At 42.8% G+C, this 18143-nt stretch overlaps 1 protein-coding gene across 2 annotated transcripts in view; it reads right to left on the bottom strand.

Moving 5' to 3' along the window:
- Positions 1-18143, bottom strand: part of PLEKHH2 (pleckstrin homology, MyTH4 and FERM domain containing H2) — a 626603-nt gene that overhangs the window by 253293 nt on the left and 355167 nt on the right. For both annotated transcript variants that reach the window (XM_085612785.1, XM_085612786.1), the window contains exon 12: positions 4610-4720. In XM_085612785.1, the coding sequence (XP_085468911.1) occupies positions 4610-4720 (111 nt within the window). The remainder of the gene's footprint in view (positions 1-4609; positions 4721-18143) is intronic.

Below are 18143 nucleotides of genomic sequence, written 5' to 3' on the forward strand. Positions count from 1 at the left end.
ACAACAGTCAGTTGGTTTTACCTCGGCTGAGAGGCCTGGGTACAGAGTTGTCCTAGCTGTGCTGAACGGGTGTCATGGGGTGCTAGATTTACTGCTTAGTAAGTACTGGGGCGGAAACTGATGCAAAAGCTCATCAATGGGGCCACAGCTACGGTCAGTTGAAGGTGTATGATTCCCTCTTGATGCAGCATCGAGTAAAGGGGTAGTAACTGGACTGGACACTAACAAACCTTGGTGGATGTAAGGCCAGTGAATCGGTACTTCGATGTCCAGAAGTCCGGGGTCAACACGGAAGCCCCCTGAAACTTAATGGAAGGCAGAACTATGTTTCCCACATTGCACTGGTCCATCTACTTTTGGGCAATCTGCCTGATAGCCCGATGGCCAGCAATTCTTTGGTTTCAGGATGTTGTTTTTAACTGCGGGGGACTAGTGACCGTAGTCAAGGGGAGTTTGGAGGTGCATTTGGCTCACAAATGGGTCCCACTGTCTGTTGGAGCTGTTTTTGGTCCAGGATGAGTTGCAGTCATGCAGTTCCAGGAGCATTGTCACCAGTGCAGAGTATCCCGCCTTTGGTTTGTGCAGCACCTCTTGTCGCAGACTCAATCTCTTCTTCGCCCTCTTGTTGCAGTCTTCACAGATCTGAGGTTCTGGTGTCAGGGGGATCCCTTAAATACAAGATTTAGAGGAGTTAAGGGTGTGGGTGGAAGTAGCCAATGGGCTTCTTGCCCCAGCAGCTAATCCGCCCCTGAGGTGACCACATCTGGGGGTGTAGGTCACCTTTTCTATCCAGAACCCACCATTCTACCACTTTTAAAAACGGCAGAAGTCTTACTTAGTTGTACAGAGCAGGCAGCCGACCCTAGAGGTGTGGCCGGCCTTCTAGGGTGTACATCTCCTGAATACCTAATTTTCTCACCTGCCCAGGTGCAAATGTGCATGGGGCAGGGAGAGTGCTGTTTCCTACTCTGGGAAGCAGCCTGCATGCATATCAGAGGTGTTGAATGCTTTGAAGCTCACGACCTAGATGTGCCACTTCACTAGCCATCCTGTTCAGGGAGGAGGTCAGATTCGTATCTTGGCGGCAGCAAGTGCAGGCTGCTAACCAGAGCACAGGGAAGGCTGGGTCAACCAGGTGGGCAACCTATAAGGTAGCCACCTGGGTGCATGCCACATCAACTTCAACACAGGAATCATGTCAGGGTGGGGAGTCACGTTGTTTGATACCAAACATGACCATATTTTGAAGTACGATAATGGAGCTGGCAACCTCGAGTGTGCCCGGGTGGCAGCCCATGTTGTCCTAAGGACCGCTGAACATTTATAGTAGCCCTTAATGGAAAGGGCTACTATAGAGGCATATAAACTTGCATTTATAAGTTCACAACATTAATAAACTGCACCTTGTCTACTGGGCTTAGGAGGCCTACCTTAAGGGTGACTGACATATATTAAATGGGTGCTTTGAACTTGCCACACATGGTGAGGGCAAAATCGAGTTGAAGCACTTGGCACTGTCCCTGCAGTCGGCAATGGCAGGCATGGCGTGAGCTCTTTACTTGGGTCACTCAGGGTGGAACAAGTAGTCTCTAAGGCACTGGTGACTCTTTTAACACCCATGCCCTGGGTATCCTTCGTACCACTTTGCTAGAGACTTATAAGGGGGTTACAGTACATGCCAATTGGGAGTAGAGCAGTAGTGGCACTGAGGCCTGGGCAGCAGGCTCCAGTGCACATTCAGAGTCATATTCATCAGCACTGGAGAAGAAAAGTGTGGGGGTGACCATCCAAAAAAAGCACTTTCCCACAGCTTCATATAGCTAAGAGTAAATATACTGGAAACATGGAAAATGGAAATTATGAGTGCAACGTTTTGCTGCAGTTTGAAAACCCACTCAACATATTTGCACAGAATTTGAAGACCGCTATCAATATAAGCTGCTTCACTGGTTAAAAAGCAGGAATCCCTTTGATGATGTTTTTAGAATTTATCAGTAAAAGCAAAGTCTGCAAACCTAGGAAACAAACAGTTACTTCTTCACCAGCATCACTGAAAATGTGGACTCAAGTGGAATCATACGATTTCAGCACAGATGCTTCATCACATGGGGTACTAGTCACAGTTCTAGCATGTTTGTCTTTGTTTCTTAGCAGATAGCTACCGCCTGCCTTTATGGCACTTGTTGAGAAATATGTGCTAGCAGTCTCTAAGAGAGTGCTGTAATGCCAGCTGATGCTGGTGAAATGCAATAGGTACTGTAGATGACTGACTAGTGGTGTTTTTAGGTCTGGCTTGACAGTGCAACTGTCTGGCATATCCTATGAAATAAAAAAGTTTCAAGACGCAGTAGAGAGTGAGCAGGGCTTCGTCGTCAACCCTATGCTGATCTTCTTCCTGTCAGCAGCTTTGTGATGAGAATTTGAGCACTGTGTTAAACTGGTTCATCATTGCGTCGCTCACAATGTTGCAGTCTGTCTCTTTACTGCTGATCGCACGTTACACACGGGAGGCAGGACAATATGGGCGAAGTAGAGTTATGTATTCACAGCAAAGTGCGACAGGCAGTCCTGGCTCCTTTACTGCTCCTTGCTCCATCTCAAAGCATGTCACAGTGGTCTTGGCGCCTTTCCAACTTTGCCACAGCTCAGGCAGTCCCAGCTCCTGCTCTGCCCCTCACTCCTCACCTCAGCTCAACACACAGTGGACCTGGTACCTTCGCTGTCCCATCATCCTTCTTGCGGTAGCCCAGACAGTTCCTGCTTCCTCTGATTCATGATGGCTGTTCTTACTATCAGTAGTGGTTTGCAGCCAGCATTGCTTCTGTGAGGAGCCTGCCCCCCTTCTGTCTGTACTTGCAACAATACTTCACCTTCTATCCTAAATATTCCATTAACACCACCACTACCACCAACATCGGAACAACCATTACCCCTTCAACCATCATTCAATCACCATTATCAATACCACCATCACCACCATTACCACCAATGTTACTACAGTTACCATTGTCACCACCATTCCTGCCACCATTATCACTGCCACCACTGACACCACATTACCACCACCATTACTACCACTGTCATTACCATTACTACCACGCTAAATTATCACTAGCTCTAATGCTACCAACACTACTACTATCACTATCATCAACACCACTACCATGATCATTACACCACAGTTAGTTCCATCACCATTACTATTACCACCACCGCATTTCACCACTTCCACAATTGCCACGATAATTATCCATTATCACCACAATTACCACCACTGCTATTACCACCAATCCCATCACCATTACTAGCAGTAACATTACTACCACCATTACCACCACTACAACCATTACTATTACCGCCATTACAGGCACCACCATTATCCCACCACCCTTACCACCAACACCATCACCATTACTAACATTACTACCACCACCCCCATTGCCACCACCATTACTATTACCGCCATTGCCAGCACCACCATTATCCCACCACCATTAACACATACAACATCATCATAATCACTCACAATGCCACATCCAAAAGCACTCCAATATGACCTTTACCACCACCACTATTTCCACCATTACCAGCATGACCACCACATTACTTTCACCATCATTATCACAACTATTACCACAAATTAGCATTACCAACACCACTATCACTATCACCACCTCTACTGCCTCCAACATTACACCATCACCATTAACTACACCACCATTACCGCTGCCATGACCACAACCACCAATACCATCACCTCACCACTGCTACTTACACTACCATTACTCCTACCACCAACATAGTTACCATCAACATTACCACTCCTACTTCTACTACCATCACTGCTACTGCAAACACCATCATCTTTGCTACCACCATCTACTAACATCACCAGAACCGTGAGTACCATTACCACCAAAACTGTCACTATAAGTACCATTAACATAATCTCTACCATCATTACCACTATCGTCACCACCAGTAATACTACATCTACTCCTATCACCGTCTACACCAAGACCACTGCAACCACCACCCCCATGTTTAAGTGTGTCTGTGTGTAACAGCATTTTGTGTTTGACAGTGTTTTGCCTGTCTTTAACTGGCTTCTTGAACAATAGAAATGGGTGTAACCTACATACTAAAGAATGGGTTCCTACTTTCATGGTGTTCCTATGGTGTAAACAAACACAATGCGATGTAACCCAGATACTATAGGTTGTCTGATGAGGCTTCTGGTCAAAGCACTGTTCTGCACTAAACTTTAACCCAAGACCTATCCTATTCCTCTTCCTCCAAAGTTCATCTTTCATCTACGATGTGGCAATTCCAGACATACCATCTTTGTTCATGGCCTCGCCTGGCCAGCTCTATTGTGCTAGACTCTGCCGCTGGCAGTCTCATTAGACACCATGTATAACTGGATAGCTAGCAAAAAGAACTGCGTTTGCCCAAAGAAATTCATCAACAATACAATCGAGTTTTCTTTGTAGAGTTTCATACATTAAGGTATTGTATTATGCTGCTTAATGATTGACAATATAAATCATATTATAAAAATATTAATAAATACATTTTAAATGTCATGTACTGATTACTTTGTACTTACTGGGGACTTGTAGTACAATAATTCACCACCTTTTAGAACAAACCACCGCCGCTTCCATGTCTTCACTTTGCCACCAAGTTTCAATAGATATCCAGACTTCTCCCACGGTTCCTAAGGATGAAACACAATTTGTGTGTTTTATTTTCTTTCTTGTATTAATAAAGTGTGGTCTAAACCTTGAACACATGGACTTCCGATACTGTGGTGAAATTGCAGATTGTGGTATTACCACACTATTTCAAGTTTTCCCACTAAGGAATGGGGAATTACTGCAGAAATGTGTGTTTGTGTAGTGATTTCTGCCTGCACTTCCAACATCCCTTGCCGTTTTACGGGAGCATAATTTGGCAATTTTTGGTTGCTGTGTCGACATGAGGTAAAACTGCATGAGCAATTATTACACATCTAGGAATTAACTTGCTTTACATCATAGCACCAAGGCATGGAGAGTAAGTGTTTAAGTTCTGCGCATTCGTCAAGTAATGTCATAAACTAATACAGAGATAACAAGAATGTAACATGTGTGACTGAAAAAAAATTCCTCCAGAGTCCCGACCTTGATGTTGTCATATTTATACGTTTTTTTTATTTAAAAAGTAGAACTTTCGTTCTGGCATTTGTAATCGTGTGTGTGGTGGTCCCACTGAATACCAAAGTCCATTGAACATCATTATTCACAAAAGACCCCAAACTCCACTCCAGACACATAACAGGAAAAATCCTGAAAGTTTTCTTTCCTTCAAATCTGAAGCACCCAGACATCCCTCCTCCAGGTTCTGGTACAAAAAACACACATAAAACAAGGTAGCCGCTAGCAGCAAAACCAATAATGTTTAGCCAGTCATGCCAACTGACTATCGTAGGTGTTAGGGCCTCATTCACAGACATTTTGTCATCGTAAAACCTGCGATTTAGGGTCTGTGACTCCAAAAGGATATTTCTTAATGTAAAACAGCCCTTTTTAGGAGTCGGAAAATTATTTCTGACTCGTAAAAAGGCTTTTGCGACCTTGTCCGAATTGCAAGTAGGAGGGAACGTTAAGGGGATGTTCCTCTCCTCTTTCCGACTCAGAGAAGAATGTATCAATAGTTTTGGGCTGTAATAGCGGTCATAAACCATTGATTAAATAGCAACATCTCAAAGGAGGAAAGCATCTGATTCCTGAACGATAATGGACTAACTCATACACTTCATCACTCGGTTATAGATCAGTCTAACTCTTTCTCTATACAGGTTCAATTTCCAGCATTGTTCTGAACATAGGGGGGCATGGCTGGCATCTCAAGGTAGAATTAAGGGGATTTCATGCTTCTGCTCTGTATTTCCAGGCCTGTGCTCCTAGTTATTTGTCAAGTACCATTGTTTGCTGCAAAGTCTGAGACTTGGCTGAGTGGACTTGGTCGAACAGAGGACCCAGGTTAGTGCATAGTGAACACAGTTTCTGAACACAGCATGGCAGTGACTGACTGATGAGTCGAAGGCGTCAAATGCAGAAATGAGGAATTGTTTATATAATTCAATTGTACATGGCTTGCACACATGCAAATATTATATGTTGACTAGGGCGGTGCATGTGCACATGTTTACCGAAGTAGAATACCTAGGGGGCACTAAATCAGATTATTCAACTCTACCAGGAGTGCTGAGTGGGGTTGTTGTAAGTCCACAACACCATTATGGAGATTGTGGTTCATGGTAGCGGTGCCACTGCCACCACTGACTGCTTGATGAATGGGGTTAATTAAAAAAAGATTAAATCTAAAAAAAAAATGTTTCCTAAGGGAAAGCTTCCACTTTGGAAACTGTCAAGGAGGCCTCAGAGGTAAGCAGGAAGAGCTCCAGGGGACCCATGCCTGCTCTTCCCATTATCTAACCAAATAGGAAATTCATGTTTTTAAAAACAGCACTGTTCCCTTTAAAGATGGGGCTGCTTTAAGAAATAATGGGGCAAATTATAAAGAACGGCATTAAAATTATCGCCGCTTTAGTGGCAGGAAACTGCCGCTAAAGTGGCGATAATGGGCTTGATAATATATTCTCTTGAGAATTCCAATTGAAGCCCATGTTCTGGTATGAACATGGGCATCTATTGGAAATCTCGCCCATGTTGTGGTATGAACATGGGCATCTATTGGAATTCTTAAGGGCATATTATTAAGCCCATTATCGCCGCTTTAGCGGCAGTTTCCTGCCGCTAAAGCGTCAATAATTTTAACGCCGTTTTTGATAATATGCCCCAATGTTTCCTATCTGTGAATTCAAATGCAGGGGCAGAGTTCTGTTATCTTTTGCAGGTCTCCATCTCTGCATTAGTAGACAATCAAAGGGGGTTGTAGCCTGCGACTTGCCTGATGAATATTAGTACATAGGTTGGTTCACAAAATCAGACTACATTCGCAAAAAATCTTAGCAAAATGTTTGAGCACTTTTTAAATGTAATATCTAAGTATGAGGCTCCTAATGTACTATTTCCGTTCCCAAACCCGAGATGTGTGATTTGCACGCAGACTGGTTTACAAATGGCAATGCTATTTGATATGCGACCTATGTACTAAATAGGTCTAATCACGAATTGTACATTTGTAGGGGGTTGTAATATGACCATGCATAATGATTATTAGGTAGGCAGGTCTAAATTTGTGACTCCCTGTGACATAAAACCTCTTTTGCAAGTCAGAAGGACTTTTCTGACTCCTAAAAGGGCCCTTGTACATAGTAGAAAGGTGTATTTTATGGTAGCAGGTCCTGTGATTTGTGAATGGCAGGCTTTGCAATAGCAAAATCACTTTTTACAATAGGCTGTAGAATACCTAATTGACCGACCCCTATGAGATATGCGTTTGTGTAGGGAGGTAACGTAGAATTTCAGTAAAATATTGGCTGAATCACCTGGCAAACTAGTGCCGCTTTAAGTGGTGGACCTGTGAGTGTTTACGCCAAAATCATGAAACTCGACTTACTTAATCTTGCTTAGATCACATGAAACTCAGCTTAGATTTAACAAATAGGATTACATACATAATTTTGCAGAGCAGCTTCGGGTGGGTGGGATGGTAAGGGTGTGTGTATCACAGTATTCATGTCTCAGCCTTGGCAGCTGAATCTCACGGCTGAATATATGGTCGGAAGAATGCTTATTATTGGTACCTGATCTACCAGGAGAAATTGCATTTTAAGGAACGAACATTGCCCTTCTTGCTTGAGAATCAAACTGGCTGGTAATTGTTCTATGCTGTACACCAGGCTGTAGAACCTCACAAAGGACAATTGAAAGTTGATTCCTTGGCATCCAATAGTTTATTGTGAATTAAAAGATACGCCAAGTTGTATTCATGGTCATTCAACTGATGGTTAAAATCCTTACAAAAATTTGATAAAAAAGGAAATAGCATATAATCACCTTTGAGTTCAAACATGTCCTATTGTTGTTACAACAGAAGAGAAAATACTTGTCAACTCAGCAAAAAAAAAATACTGGAAAAAAGACGACTACTTAATCGTATTTTGCAAAAACAGAAATAATATTAAAACAGATGCCCTTTTCTCCAAAGCAGCTTAAGTTAAAGATAAAATTATTGAAGCCAATAACCATTTGAAATTGTTAAGTAAGTTTCTCATCCAGTCACACATAGCAGCAATTGCTATAGGTCAATTTCGAAAAGAATGCCAAAAACTTGACATGATCCTTAACAACATAAAATATATCAGCATCTATAAACAATCTATCACCCTTTATTTTCCTGGTCATGAACAGTATTGGTAATTAGGGCAGAGTTCTCTATACTTAGGGCATGGGAAAACTGATTGCAGACCTGAAGCCCATTAGCAACTTAGTAGATTCTCGTGTGACCTACCTGCTTAAATCTCCTACTGACAACACTGACAGCAGCTTGACCAAAATTACTTTGCATCTCTACACGTAGGCAGTCTTAAAGTTGCACAAGGTACCATATTAAACTCTCCCCTAACTCTAGCGATCTGAGTAATTCATGTCCCATCACAACTACCTCCTACTAGGACATGACAATTACAAATATGTCGTCTCTCCCTCTTGAGCTTCACAAGTGAAAATAATCTTCTAGACAAGACCCATTTGGGGTACGGGTCTGGCGGAAGTCCAGAAATGGCTTTGTTGCACATCATCAATGTACACTAAATGTTGTCATTTGTGTCAGTTTCTGTTGGAGTGCCCCAGGACCAATTTCTCAAAGTTTGCAGGTCCAAAGCTCTTCCTTGGACTCTGTAACCATTGAATTGCGTTTTTTACCTAAATCAATCTCTTTTTCTTTTCGATGGGGTATTGTCTAGTCATGTCCTTTTCTGCGCAACCTTTTAGTTTTATAAACATACTTCTAACCGAAAATAAAACATTGGCCAACATGCTAAATAAAAATATCAACCTGCAATACCTGATCATCGATTTTCACCGGAGTTTATTTTTTATGGGTCTCCATTTTTTGCCATTTTGTTAAGGGAGGTAAGGGAATAGAGTACATGGGTGACATTGATGGTCACTGCTTCTCCGCTTACCTGTCTCAAAAGGAATCTTGATGGAATCTTGTTCTTTATGTATCCACACATTTCTCTATAGGCACAGAATTTACTAAAATTATTTGATACATCAGGCCCCTTGTCCTTAAGACCAAAATAGTTCAATTTCATCCGTCATATACAGGTTTGTTCTCGGCCCACCTTGTGGACTGTATTCAGTTAGAGACTGGAAGTGGCCATCAATGCTTGAGGATATTTTGCGTACTGAAACCTGTTATTTCCGACTTTTTGACCTATTTTAATAGTCTCTTGACTATGAGGTTCTCCCATTTTGTTCTCTTGTTAAGGTTTATGCTTAGTCACTGTGATGTGTTGTTTGAGGGATTCTATAATGCTCAATCAAAATATTAGAAATTAGGTTTCTGGTTGGTTAGTGTATGCACCTAAGCCAGGTAGAGCCCACCACTTTAGTCAGGGCAACTAAGATACATGCCAAAGATAACCTGTTCTCACCCTCTGGTGGCTTGGACCAGAGCAGGCAGGTTTAGCACCAGAGGCAATGTGTAAAGCATTTGTGAAACACTCTCACACAGTAACACAATGAATACACCACAAACGGACTCCACACAGGATTATAAAAATAGTTCTCTATATTATGAACCATAAAAGACTAAAATAACAAGTATCCAACGAGTACTTAGTAAATAACAGAGGTTACTTAGGGTAAATCACATTAATTCCAGTGAAAACGTAGGAATAGCACACCTGTGTCCCTAGTACTTTTTATACTGTAATTTTGTATGAGCCCTGCTGAAATGATCGCATTCAGGCACAACATGTAGGGCACAGAAGTACCTGCGGGCCCATTTGACCTTTCATGGTAATTTCTCTTTCGAGTTATGCATGTTTGTAAAGTATCATGTTAAATGCATAAAACCACTACCCACAGTGCTAATGCTATAGCAGGTATTGTATCACATTAAATGCATAAAACCAAAGCCACATTGCTAAAGCTGTATTGGCTTCTCTGGGAGCCACACAGTAAAAATAGAGATTGTAAAGGAACTGTTAATGAGAGTATGCAGATATGGTGCTACTGGAGCACCTGCGCATTTAGACTGTACAGGTACAGTACATGGGAGGAATTGGCTATGATCCCAGCCGGAGGTCGGGCCCTCAGCTTTCTGTCTGTATTAGCACAAAAAACTGTACTGGTTTGAGAGTTGCTTAAAGACAGACTGTCCTAACGGATTATGGGAGACTTAGGAAATCACCTCAAATGTGCCACCCACAAGGACACAGGTGACCCTGTGTGTCTCAATAACTTTAAGCGATGTTGCTGGTCTCAGAATTGGGTCAAAGGGAATATCAGCCACTTATGTTGCAGTGTGAAGTAGTACCGAGCCACATGGATAGCAGGCATGGTGGCCAGAGGAACAGGGGTTCAGATGGGGCGTCCTCCTTCAATCTGTGATCACTCGGCAGGCACACAATTCTTTGGCAGGTCGCACAGTGCTGAGGAATCGGCCCGCGTCAGAGGGTGGTGAGCATTGATCCGCGTAGGGCACCCTCAGTGTTGCGGCCTCAGCGAGCCGGGAAACGCGATGATAGGCAATCAGGTTGACAGGCACAGGGATTCCAGGACATCGCACAGAGCTTGTGTGAGTGATCTTCACACCAAACACAGCTGTAGCCACTCTATGCTGACTTGAGAACGCGTTGAAGAAAATCCACCAGATTTTAACTTGGAATCAGTAGAGTGCGGCAGCAGTCGTTGTGTGCCCGATGTGTTTGATGTCCCTGACACTTCGGAGATGACAGGGGAGCCCTTGGAGAACACACGGGCACAACAAAAAGTAGCAAGCAGCAGGCCAGCATATTTAGGTCAAATAGTAAAGTGGCAGTCCCTCCTGCAGCCCAGCAATCAAGAGGCAGCAGACCAACACATCAAAGCAGTCAGCAAAATGGCAGTCCCTCCTTGCAGCACAGCAGTCCTCAGGCAATGTGCACACGTAGAGCCAGCAGTGTCTAGGTGCATGCCTGACATTTAGTTCTCACACAACTCTGAAACATTAAAAGTATTAGTACTATCCTCGCTGTGGTTGTATCAATCAGTGATGACCTGTCAGTTCTAGAAGAGTTGCGCATATTTCTGAGAACCTCCTTGCAAACGTGAATGAAGGGCAACAAGGAGTTCTCATTCTCCTCAACCCGTTGACTGTCTGTAATACTGATGACAGTGATGTACCAACAATGAACAGACTATCGCAAATGATGGGTGTGCCAAATGGATCACATCATCAATACCAGTCAGAAGATAAGATGGGTTTTGCAGAAGTGTCTATTTCAAGGGTCCTACAAGGTATCTTCATGGGATCCTCAGAGCCTTTTAATCACAAAAATGTGTATATAACAACTGGCCCAAATAATCAATAACTATCAGCGCGAGTGTAGGTTGGGTGTAGGTAATGCACAAATCTGTTTTTATCCCGACATAGTGGTGAAGAATCAGGCCACAGGCACATCTAACACTGGATAAAATTAAGCTTTTTCAGTCTAAACAGTGCCAAAATACAGGCTCTTGAGCCTTTTAGCTGGACTTACAACACAAGCCTCTTTGGACAAGCCAACCCTATGGGCATAACTCCCGCCTTGACAAACATATTCAGGAATATGGATGTTAGAGCCCAACTTTTCCACTGCTTCCACTTCAAGTAAATTAAACTAACTTACAGCTAACTGTGCTGTTGTAAATTATATCTGTCCCACAAAAAGGCATCAATTGAAGCTGATCAAATGATAATGCACTGTTGAAAAGTGTTAGAACTGGGGTTTCTGGATGGCAGAGGTATGCATCATGTTCAAGAAGGAACCACCACTCTGCTCAGGGTAAACTAGATACCCACTAAAAGATAACCTATGCTCACACTATGGTAGCTTGGCGCCAAGCAGTCAGGCTTATCTAAAGAGGCAATTTTTTAAGTATTTGTGCAACACACACACACACAGAGTAACACAAGGAAAACACCATAAAAATATTACACACAGGGTTAGAACATAGATTATATTTTTAGGAGTAAAACAAGACCAAAAATGACAAAAAAAACAATAAGTAGAACTGGTGGTATGAATTTTTAAAGAATAATTCAAATTGTAGTGCTTAGAAGCATAGAGAGCTGTGGGGTTACTTGAGGCTGTGCTGGATCAGGCTAAACCCAAAATACAGGCCGACCATGATGGAGGGCCGGCCGGTTACAGGACTCATGCAGGTCTTGCTGACAAAGTACCGTAGATAGAGAAAGCATCAACATTGAAGACTCAATGCGTCGGTACCGATCCGTCAACTAACCCCTTTATGATGCAGGCAATACATCATCATTGAGCCGCACTGTACGTCGTCGCCGAGCCTCGCAGTCCATCAAAGCAATGTCGTTGATCAGCTCCTTCGTTGGCATTGAAGGGCAATTCATTGGTCCTGATCGGCGCAAAGTCGTCACTTTGTCGATTTTGATGGTTCTGCACAGCAGAAGCCCACTTTAAAGGACCAAGGGCTGGATTGGACAACTTTGCATGACAGGACTCACAGATGGCAAAACCCAGGTGCTGTTGCAGGGTTTGAAGGAAGTCTTTGATGGCCCTGAGACTTCAGAACAGGGGGCAAATCAGCAAGCCCTTGGAGTCACTCTGGGTTCAAGTGAGCCGGGTCCAGTACTTGTCCTCAGCAGGGAGAGATCAACAGACAGCAGGGCAACACAGCAAAGCAGAAACGCAGTTCTTCCAGAGCAGCAGTCAATCAGACTGGCAATCCTTGTAGCACAGCAGTTTTTCCTCCTGAGTTCTTCACAAGTCAAGTAGTGTACTGTCTTGTCAGTACATATACATAGTTGTGCCTTTGAAGTGGGGGTGACTTCAAAGAATGGTTTTGAAGTGCATACAGTTCCTTTCTTTCCAACCCTGGCTCCAGGCTATCAGTAGGGTGTAATTAGCCCTGTGTGTGGGAAACAGGACAGTGCCTATTCAAGTTTAAGTGTCAGCTCCACCCTATCTTCCTGCCCAAGAAGAGCTGCCAGAATGCAGATGAGTTCTCTGTCACACCCACCCTTCCTGTGTTTGAGGCTGGCTAGAGGGAATCGACAAAGTGTAGCTGTCTTCCACCCAAGACGTGTATTGGAGACAGGCTGTTGACACGCAGAGCAGTAAGAGCAGAGAAATGCCTCCTTTCCAAAAGTGCCTTTTCTAAAACAGTAATGTTAAATTCTATTTACCAATAAAGAGGATTTATCATTACCATTCCAAAGATATAAAACACGGTACAGCTATTCCTTTCTCATTAGGAATGACAGCTTAAAAGTGTTTTAAGGAATTCCCAATGCTTGCCAATGAGAGGAGTAGGCCTCACAGTAGTGAAAAATGAATTTGGGTGTTTGTCACCACTACGACATGCAAAATGTAACAGTGCATGTCTCACCTTTTACTTACACAGCATCCTGCCCTATGGGCTACTTAGGGCCTACCTTGGGGCACAAGTATGTGTAACAAAAGGGGATTTTAAGGCTTGACAAGTAGTTTTAAATGCCAAGTCGAAGTGGCAGCCAACTGCACACGCAGGCCCTGCAATGGTAGGCCTGCAAAAGGTTTTAAAGGCTACTTGTGTTGGTGGCACAATCAGTGCTGCAAGCCCACTAGCAGCATTTAGGTTACAGAACCCGGGTATATGGTATACCACTTTACAAGGGACTTACACATAAACCAATTATGCCAATTGTGTATGCACCAATGTTACCATGTTTAGGGGAGAAGCAAATGCACTTTAGCACTGGTCAGCAGCGGTAAAGTGCTCAGAGCCCTAAGGCCAACAAAAAGATACAGCAAAAAGAGGAGGTAAGTAGGTAAAATGTTTGGGGTGAAACTTCAGAAGGGCCATTTTCCAACAAACAGCATCCTAAAGTATCAGAGTGCCTGTAGAGAGTGCAAAGGAAGACAGCTAAACTAGTCCTCAGTCTAAAACCAGGGGTCACATCAAGCTAGCAGTGAAAGCATTCCACCGAGTCAGAGAATCATGCAAAAGACAATCTGGGATAACAGTCCGTCTGCCTGTACAAACTGTTTTTGCTATCAACCTGGGCCCTCTATTCGACCAAGCCTACTCAAGCGACTCTCAGGCTGTGCACAAAATGGTAACTGACAAAAACATAGGAGAAGAAGCTGGAGACATGTAGCATGTCCTCAGTTCTACCTCAAAAAGCCAACTAGGCTCCCACATAGTCAAAAAATGCTGAAAACTGAACTTTTAAAGGAAGAGTTAAACTGAACTATGACGGAAAGCTGAGTTGAATGAGTTAAGTCCATTCGAGCTGACTCAATAGACAATGCACATGGGCTGTTTACCCCCACCACTAATTTCCTGCACTCCTATCCGCCAACCACCTCATCCCAGCAACTGTGCTAAAACACACAAAATGCAAAGTGGACTATTAGTCAGAAAAAAAATAGGAATGAAAGGATTAGAGACTCACAATAATAGATAACACATGCTCTTTCTTTCTTTATTTATTGATGTCCTTGGTGAACTCTGCTCAGTGCTTCTACAAAGTGGGTGCCAAATACCATCAACGCTGTTAACACAACCACTGCCAGCATTGCCTACTTGATGATAGTAAGTAGGCACACCATCAATCACTAAAACACAGAGATATCAAGCCCATCCGCTGAATCCCTGGCAAATTACAAGCAGAAAGCTGAGCCAAATATCTGAAACAAATTATATTGCACAAACTGTTTTATAAGGGAGATTGTGACTGAGGATATTGCTGCTCTGAGTGTAAGTGGACAGACAGTGAGGAACAGAGATAGCTCTCCAAGCAGAGAAGGGAATGCATTGAAAATGCGCCCTTTTGTTGCAGAGGAAACTGACAGGCAAGTTTTTCTAAAATTAGGAAAAAAGATTAAATCCTCCTTTTCTATTCCTGAGAACAGATGACTGAAATAGATAACAATGTGCATATATTGGCCTCCATAATTTTAAAACAGAGTCTCCAAAAGTTTCATTTGTTGCCAAAGAAGCAATGTTGCAAAACTAGAACCTTGAAAAATGCAGGTAATTCAGAATTATCAGGAGGTTTCTGAGCTCGAAACCCAAAACGGTGGTCCTTAAAGCACAAGTTACCTTCTTTCAAACAAACCATTTCAAGATAAGGACAAACAATGTGACAGGCCGTTGTGCTCAATGTGTACACTATTGTTTCTACTTCATATACTACAAATCTTGAAAATACCTCTCGGCCCAGGTGAAGATATTAAAGTTACCAAGAAAACACAAGTAAACGCTGACAATGAACACAAAACACCTTTGTAACTACTGTTCAATATGCAATGTACTTATCATCAAAATAAATAATAAAAGGGAGGTCACACACCAAATTCAGCAACCCTGTCAGACCAACAACAAAATGTATGGCCAGCAGTAATATATCAATTCCTTTCCAGGTCAAAAGAACAGTCGACAAAACTGTCAACAACACATTCGGCCTCTCACTTCCACTCGCCTCAATAAATTAGGTGCGTGTCATCCTGACACAGACTCTATCTCAGTATTTTTAGTAAGTCTGGGCAGTGAACTCCGCTCCACTCGTGGAGTTTGTAGAGTTTTCTGCACTCTACATTACGCGAGGCTAACGGAGTTCTGGAACCCTCTGACGTTTTTCCCTCGCTCACGTTCATCAACGTCCAGTTGGCGAGCACAAGCAAGGAAAATTCACCTCCCGGAGAGATTTTTCCTCATTTGCAATCGTTAACATCAAGTTGATGAGCGTGGAAAATCAACCTCCCGGCGAGATTTCTCAATGTGGGCGGTCAGATTTCTCATTGCGAGGTGTCGAGTATGCTCGTGAACGCTAGGTTTGAGAAACCGCCTGTTCGCGTTGAGAAAGCTGCCGCTCGAGTAAAAATCTACTCGAGCGGCAGAAAGGAAGTAGCGCCAGCTTGCGCTGTGCATGGTGCCATTCACGATGATTGCACAGTGCGGACAAGCACCTGCCACTGAAAATCACCGCGAACAGCATTTATCTAACGCACTCTGCCACTTGCGGAGTTGCGGAGCTCCACAGCGGAGTGTTTTTTTACACTTCATCATCCCCGCGATCTCCGCCCAAGCTTAATTTTTAGCACATGTAAGGCGATGAATGCATGAGAGCTTCTAGTAATTATGCCGCTAGAAAACTGAGCTTGTACTCATCAAAAAACTACCGGCTATAAAGATTCCCTTCTCCAAGTTTTCCACCATAGGCCAAAAATTATCCCATTCACCAATTTCCAAAATATTCACCTTAAGAAAACGTGTGAAGTGCTTTTCAAAGACAATTTTTAAGTTAACTGTTTGTAAAAGCTCAAACTCAAACTGCTTGATTCCTCTTGTAAACAAGTAGTTCTGAGCACTCACACTATGATCCCTCCACTGATGACTGGTAAAACAGCTCATACTGTGTTAAAGTAATCTGCCTTGCCCACAAGCCCTATATGTTAGGATACCAGCCCACTTTTCCAAAATCAAGTGATCATTTCCTGAACATGCTTACCATTCAATCTACCAAATGCAAGGGGTTCAGTGGGAGATATCAACTTGGAGGTACTGCTCTCTGAAAGTCCCTTTCCTATACCTCATACCTAAACATATTTTTTTTTAATTCACAAAAGGTCAGAAAACCTATTTGCTACTGAATGCATTTTGTACTGACTTGTTGGATTTTAGATACCTGAGATTTCACAGTCAACCACTGCCCAGTCACCTCTGATACACCTTTGAAACATCTACAAAGTGATAGTCAATTTGAAACAAAAAATACAAATATACATATTTTTTCTCTGCTGAGAGGACACTCATCACAGCTAAGTTGCCAAAAACCTGTCATGGGGTGGAAAGACAAGTAAAGCAATGGCACAAGGACACAATCAAGTACTCTGAACTCCAGCTACAAAAGAGGTCAGAAGAACTGTCCCTAAGTGGAACTGGTCATCATGGTGGAAACTGTGATTGTGACTATTGTTCCATAGCGTAGTTTATCACCGCGAAGTGAGTCGCATATGATTATGAGGACGACTGCAAACAGTAGCAATAATAAATATAAATAGTTCAGTATAATGTTTGTGGACTCACATAAGGATATATTTAGTGTAGTGACCTTGAATTTCTGGGTGCTAACAAACACTGAAGGGATCATGGGAATGGTCCTGAAGGTCTTTAAAATAGAAATGAGGGATGTGCACATTTACAATGTGTACAGAATTAGAAAATATCTAATGTGGATGTTAACTTAGTTGGAAAATGACACCAAGAATCAGGAGCCCCAAGTTTTCTATGATCAGACCTTGGGAAGCTGCTTAGAGAAAAAGAAAGGAGACTATGAGGGCAGCTGAAATTGTAGGCATATTTGACTTCTATCAAAAAGTGGGGCTGTAGACTCTGCTTACCGCTTAGTGCGGCTTGTGCATGGTTCAGTGGTAAACAAAACACTCTCTTGGTTCCTTTCAGCGAGGGAATGCTAGTGGTCACACAGGAGAGCTGCTGCTGTGTGGACTGAGGGTGCAGTGAACTGAGGCTGCATGCATACGAAGGATGCACTGCAGAGTAGTATGCTGGTAATGAACTATGATTCCCAGTAAGCCACGAACACTCATGTATTTTGGGGAAACTATGGCCATCTCGGATTATCGGATATACCTTGGCTCCTAGCTTGCTAGACAAGCACAATACAATGTTGCTGCAGTCAGCACCTCAACACATGATCTCAGATTTTCTTTGTCAAGACGTACTGCTTCCTAAAGGATTGTTTTAATGGCCATTGAGATATCAAAGAAATATCCTGAAAGCCATTTTGATGAAAAGGAACTTTGAACAACTGAATGTTAACAGTGTTGGTTATTTTGCAGTTTAGCAAATGTCACATAGAAAATATAACTCATCTTACACCAGAGAGAGTACATGGATGTAGCTCGAGGTAGTTGTTCAAAAAATAAGGGGTGATTTCGATGTCGGTCGGACTGCCAC

This window comes from Triturus cristatus, chromosome 6 (assembly GCF_964204655.1).
Source record: "Triturus cristatus chromosome 6, aTriCri1.1, whole genome shotgun sequence".
In the NCBI taxonomy this organism is placed as follows: Eukaryota; Metazoa; Chordata; class Amphibia; order Caudata; family Salamandridae; genus Triturus; species Triturus cristatus.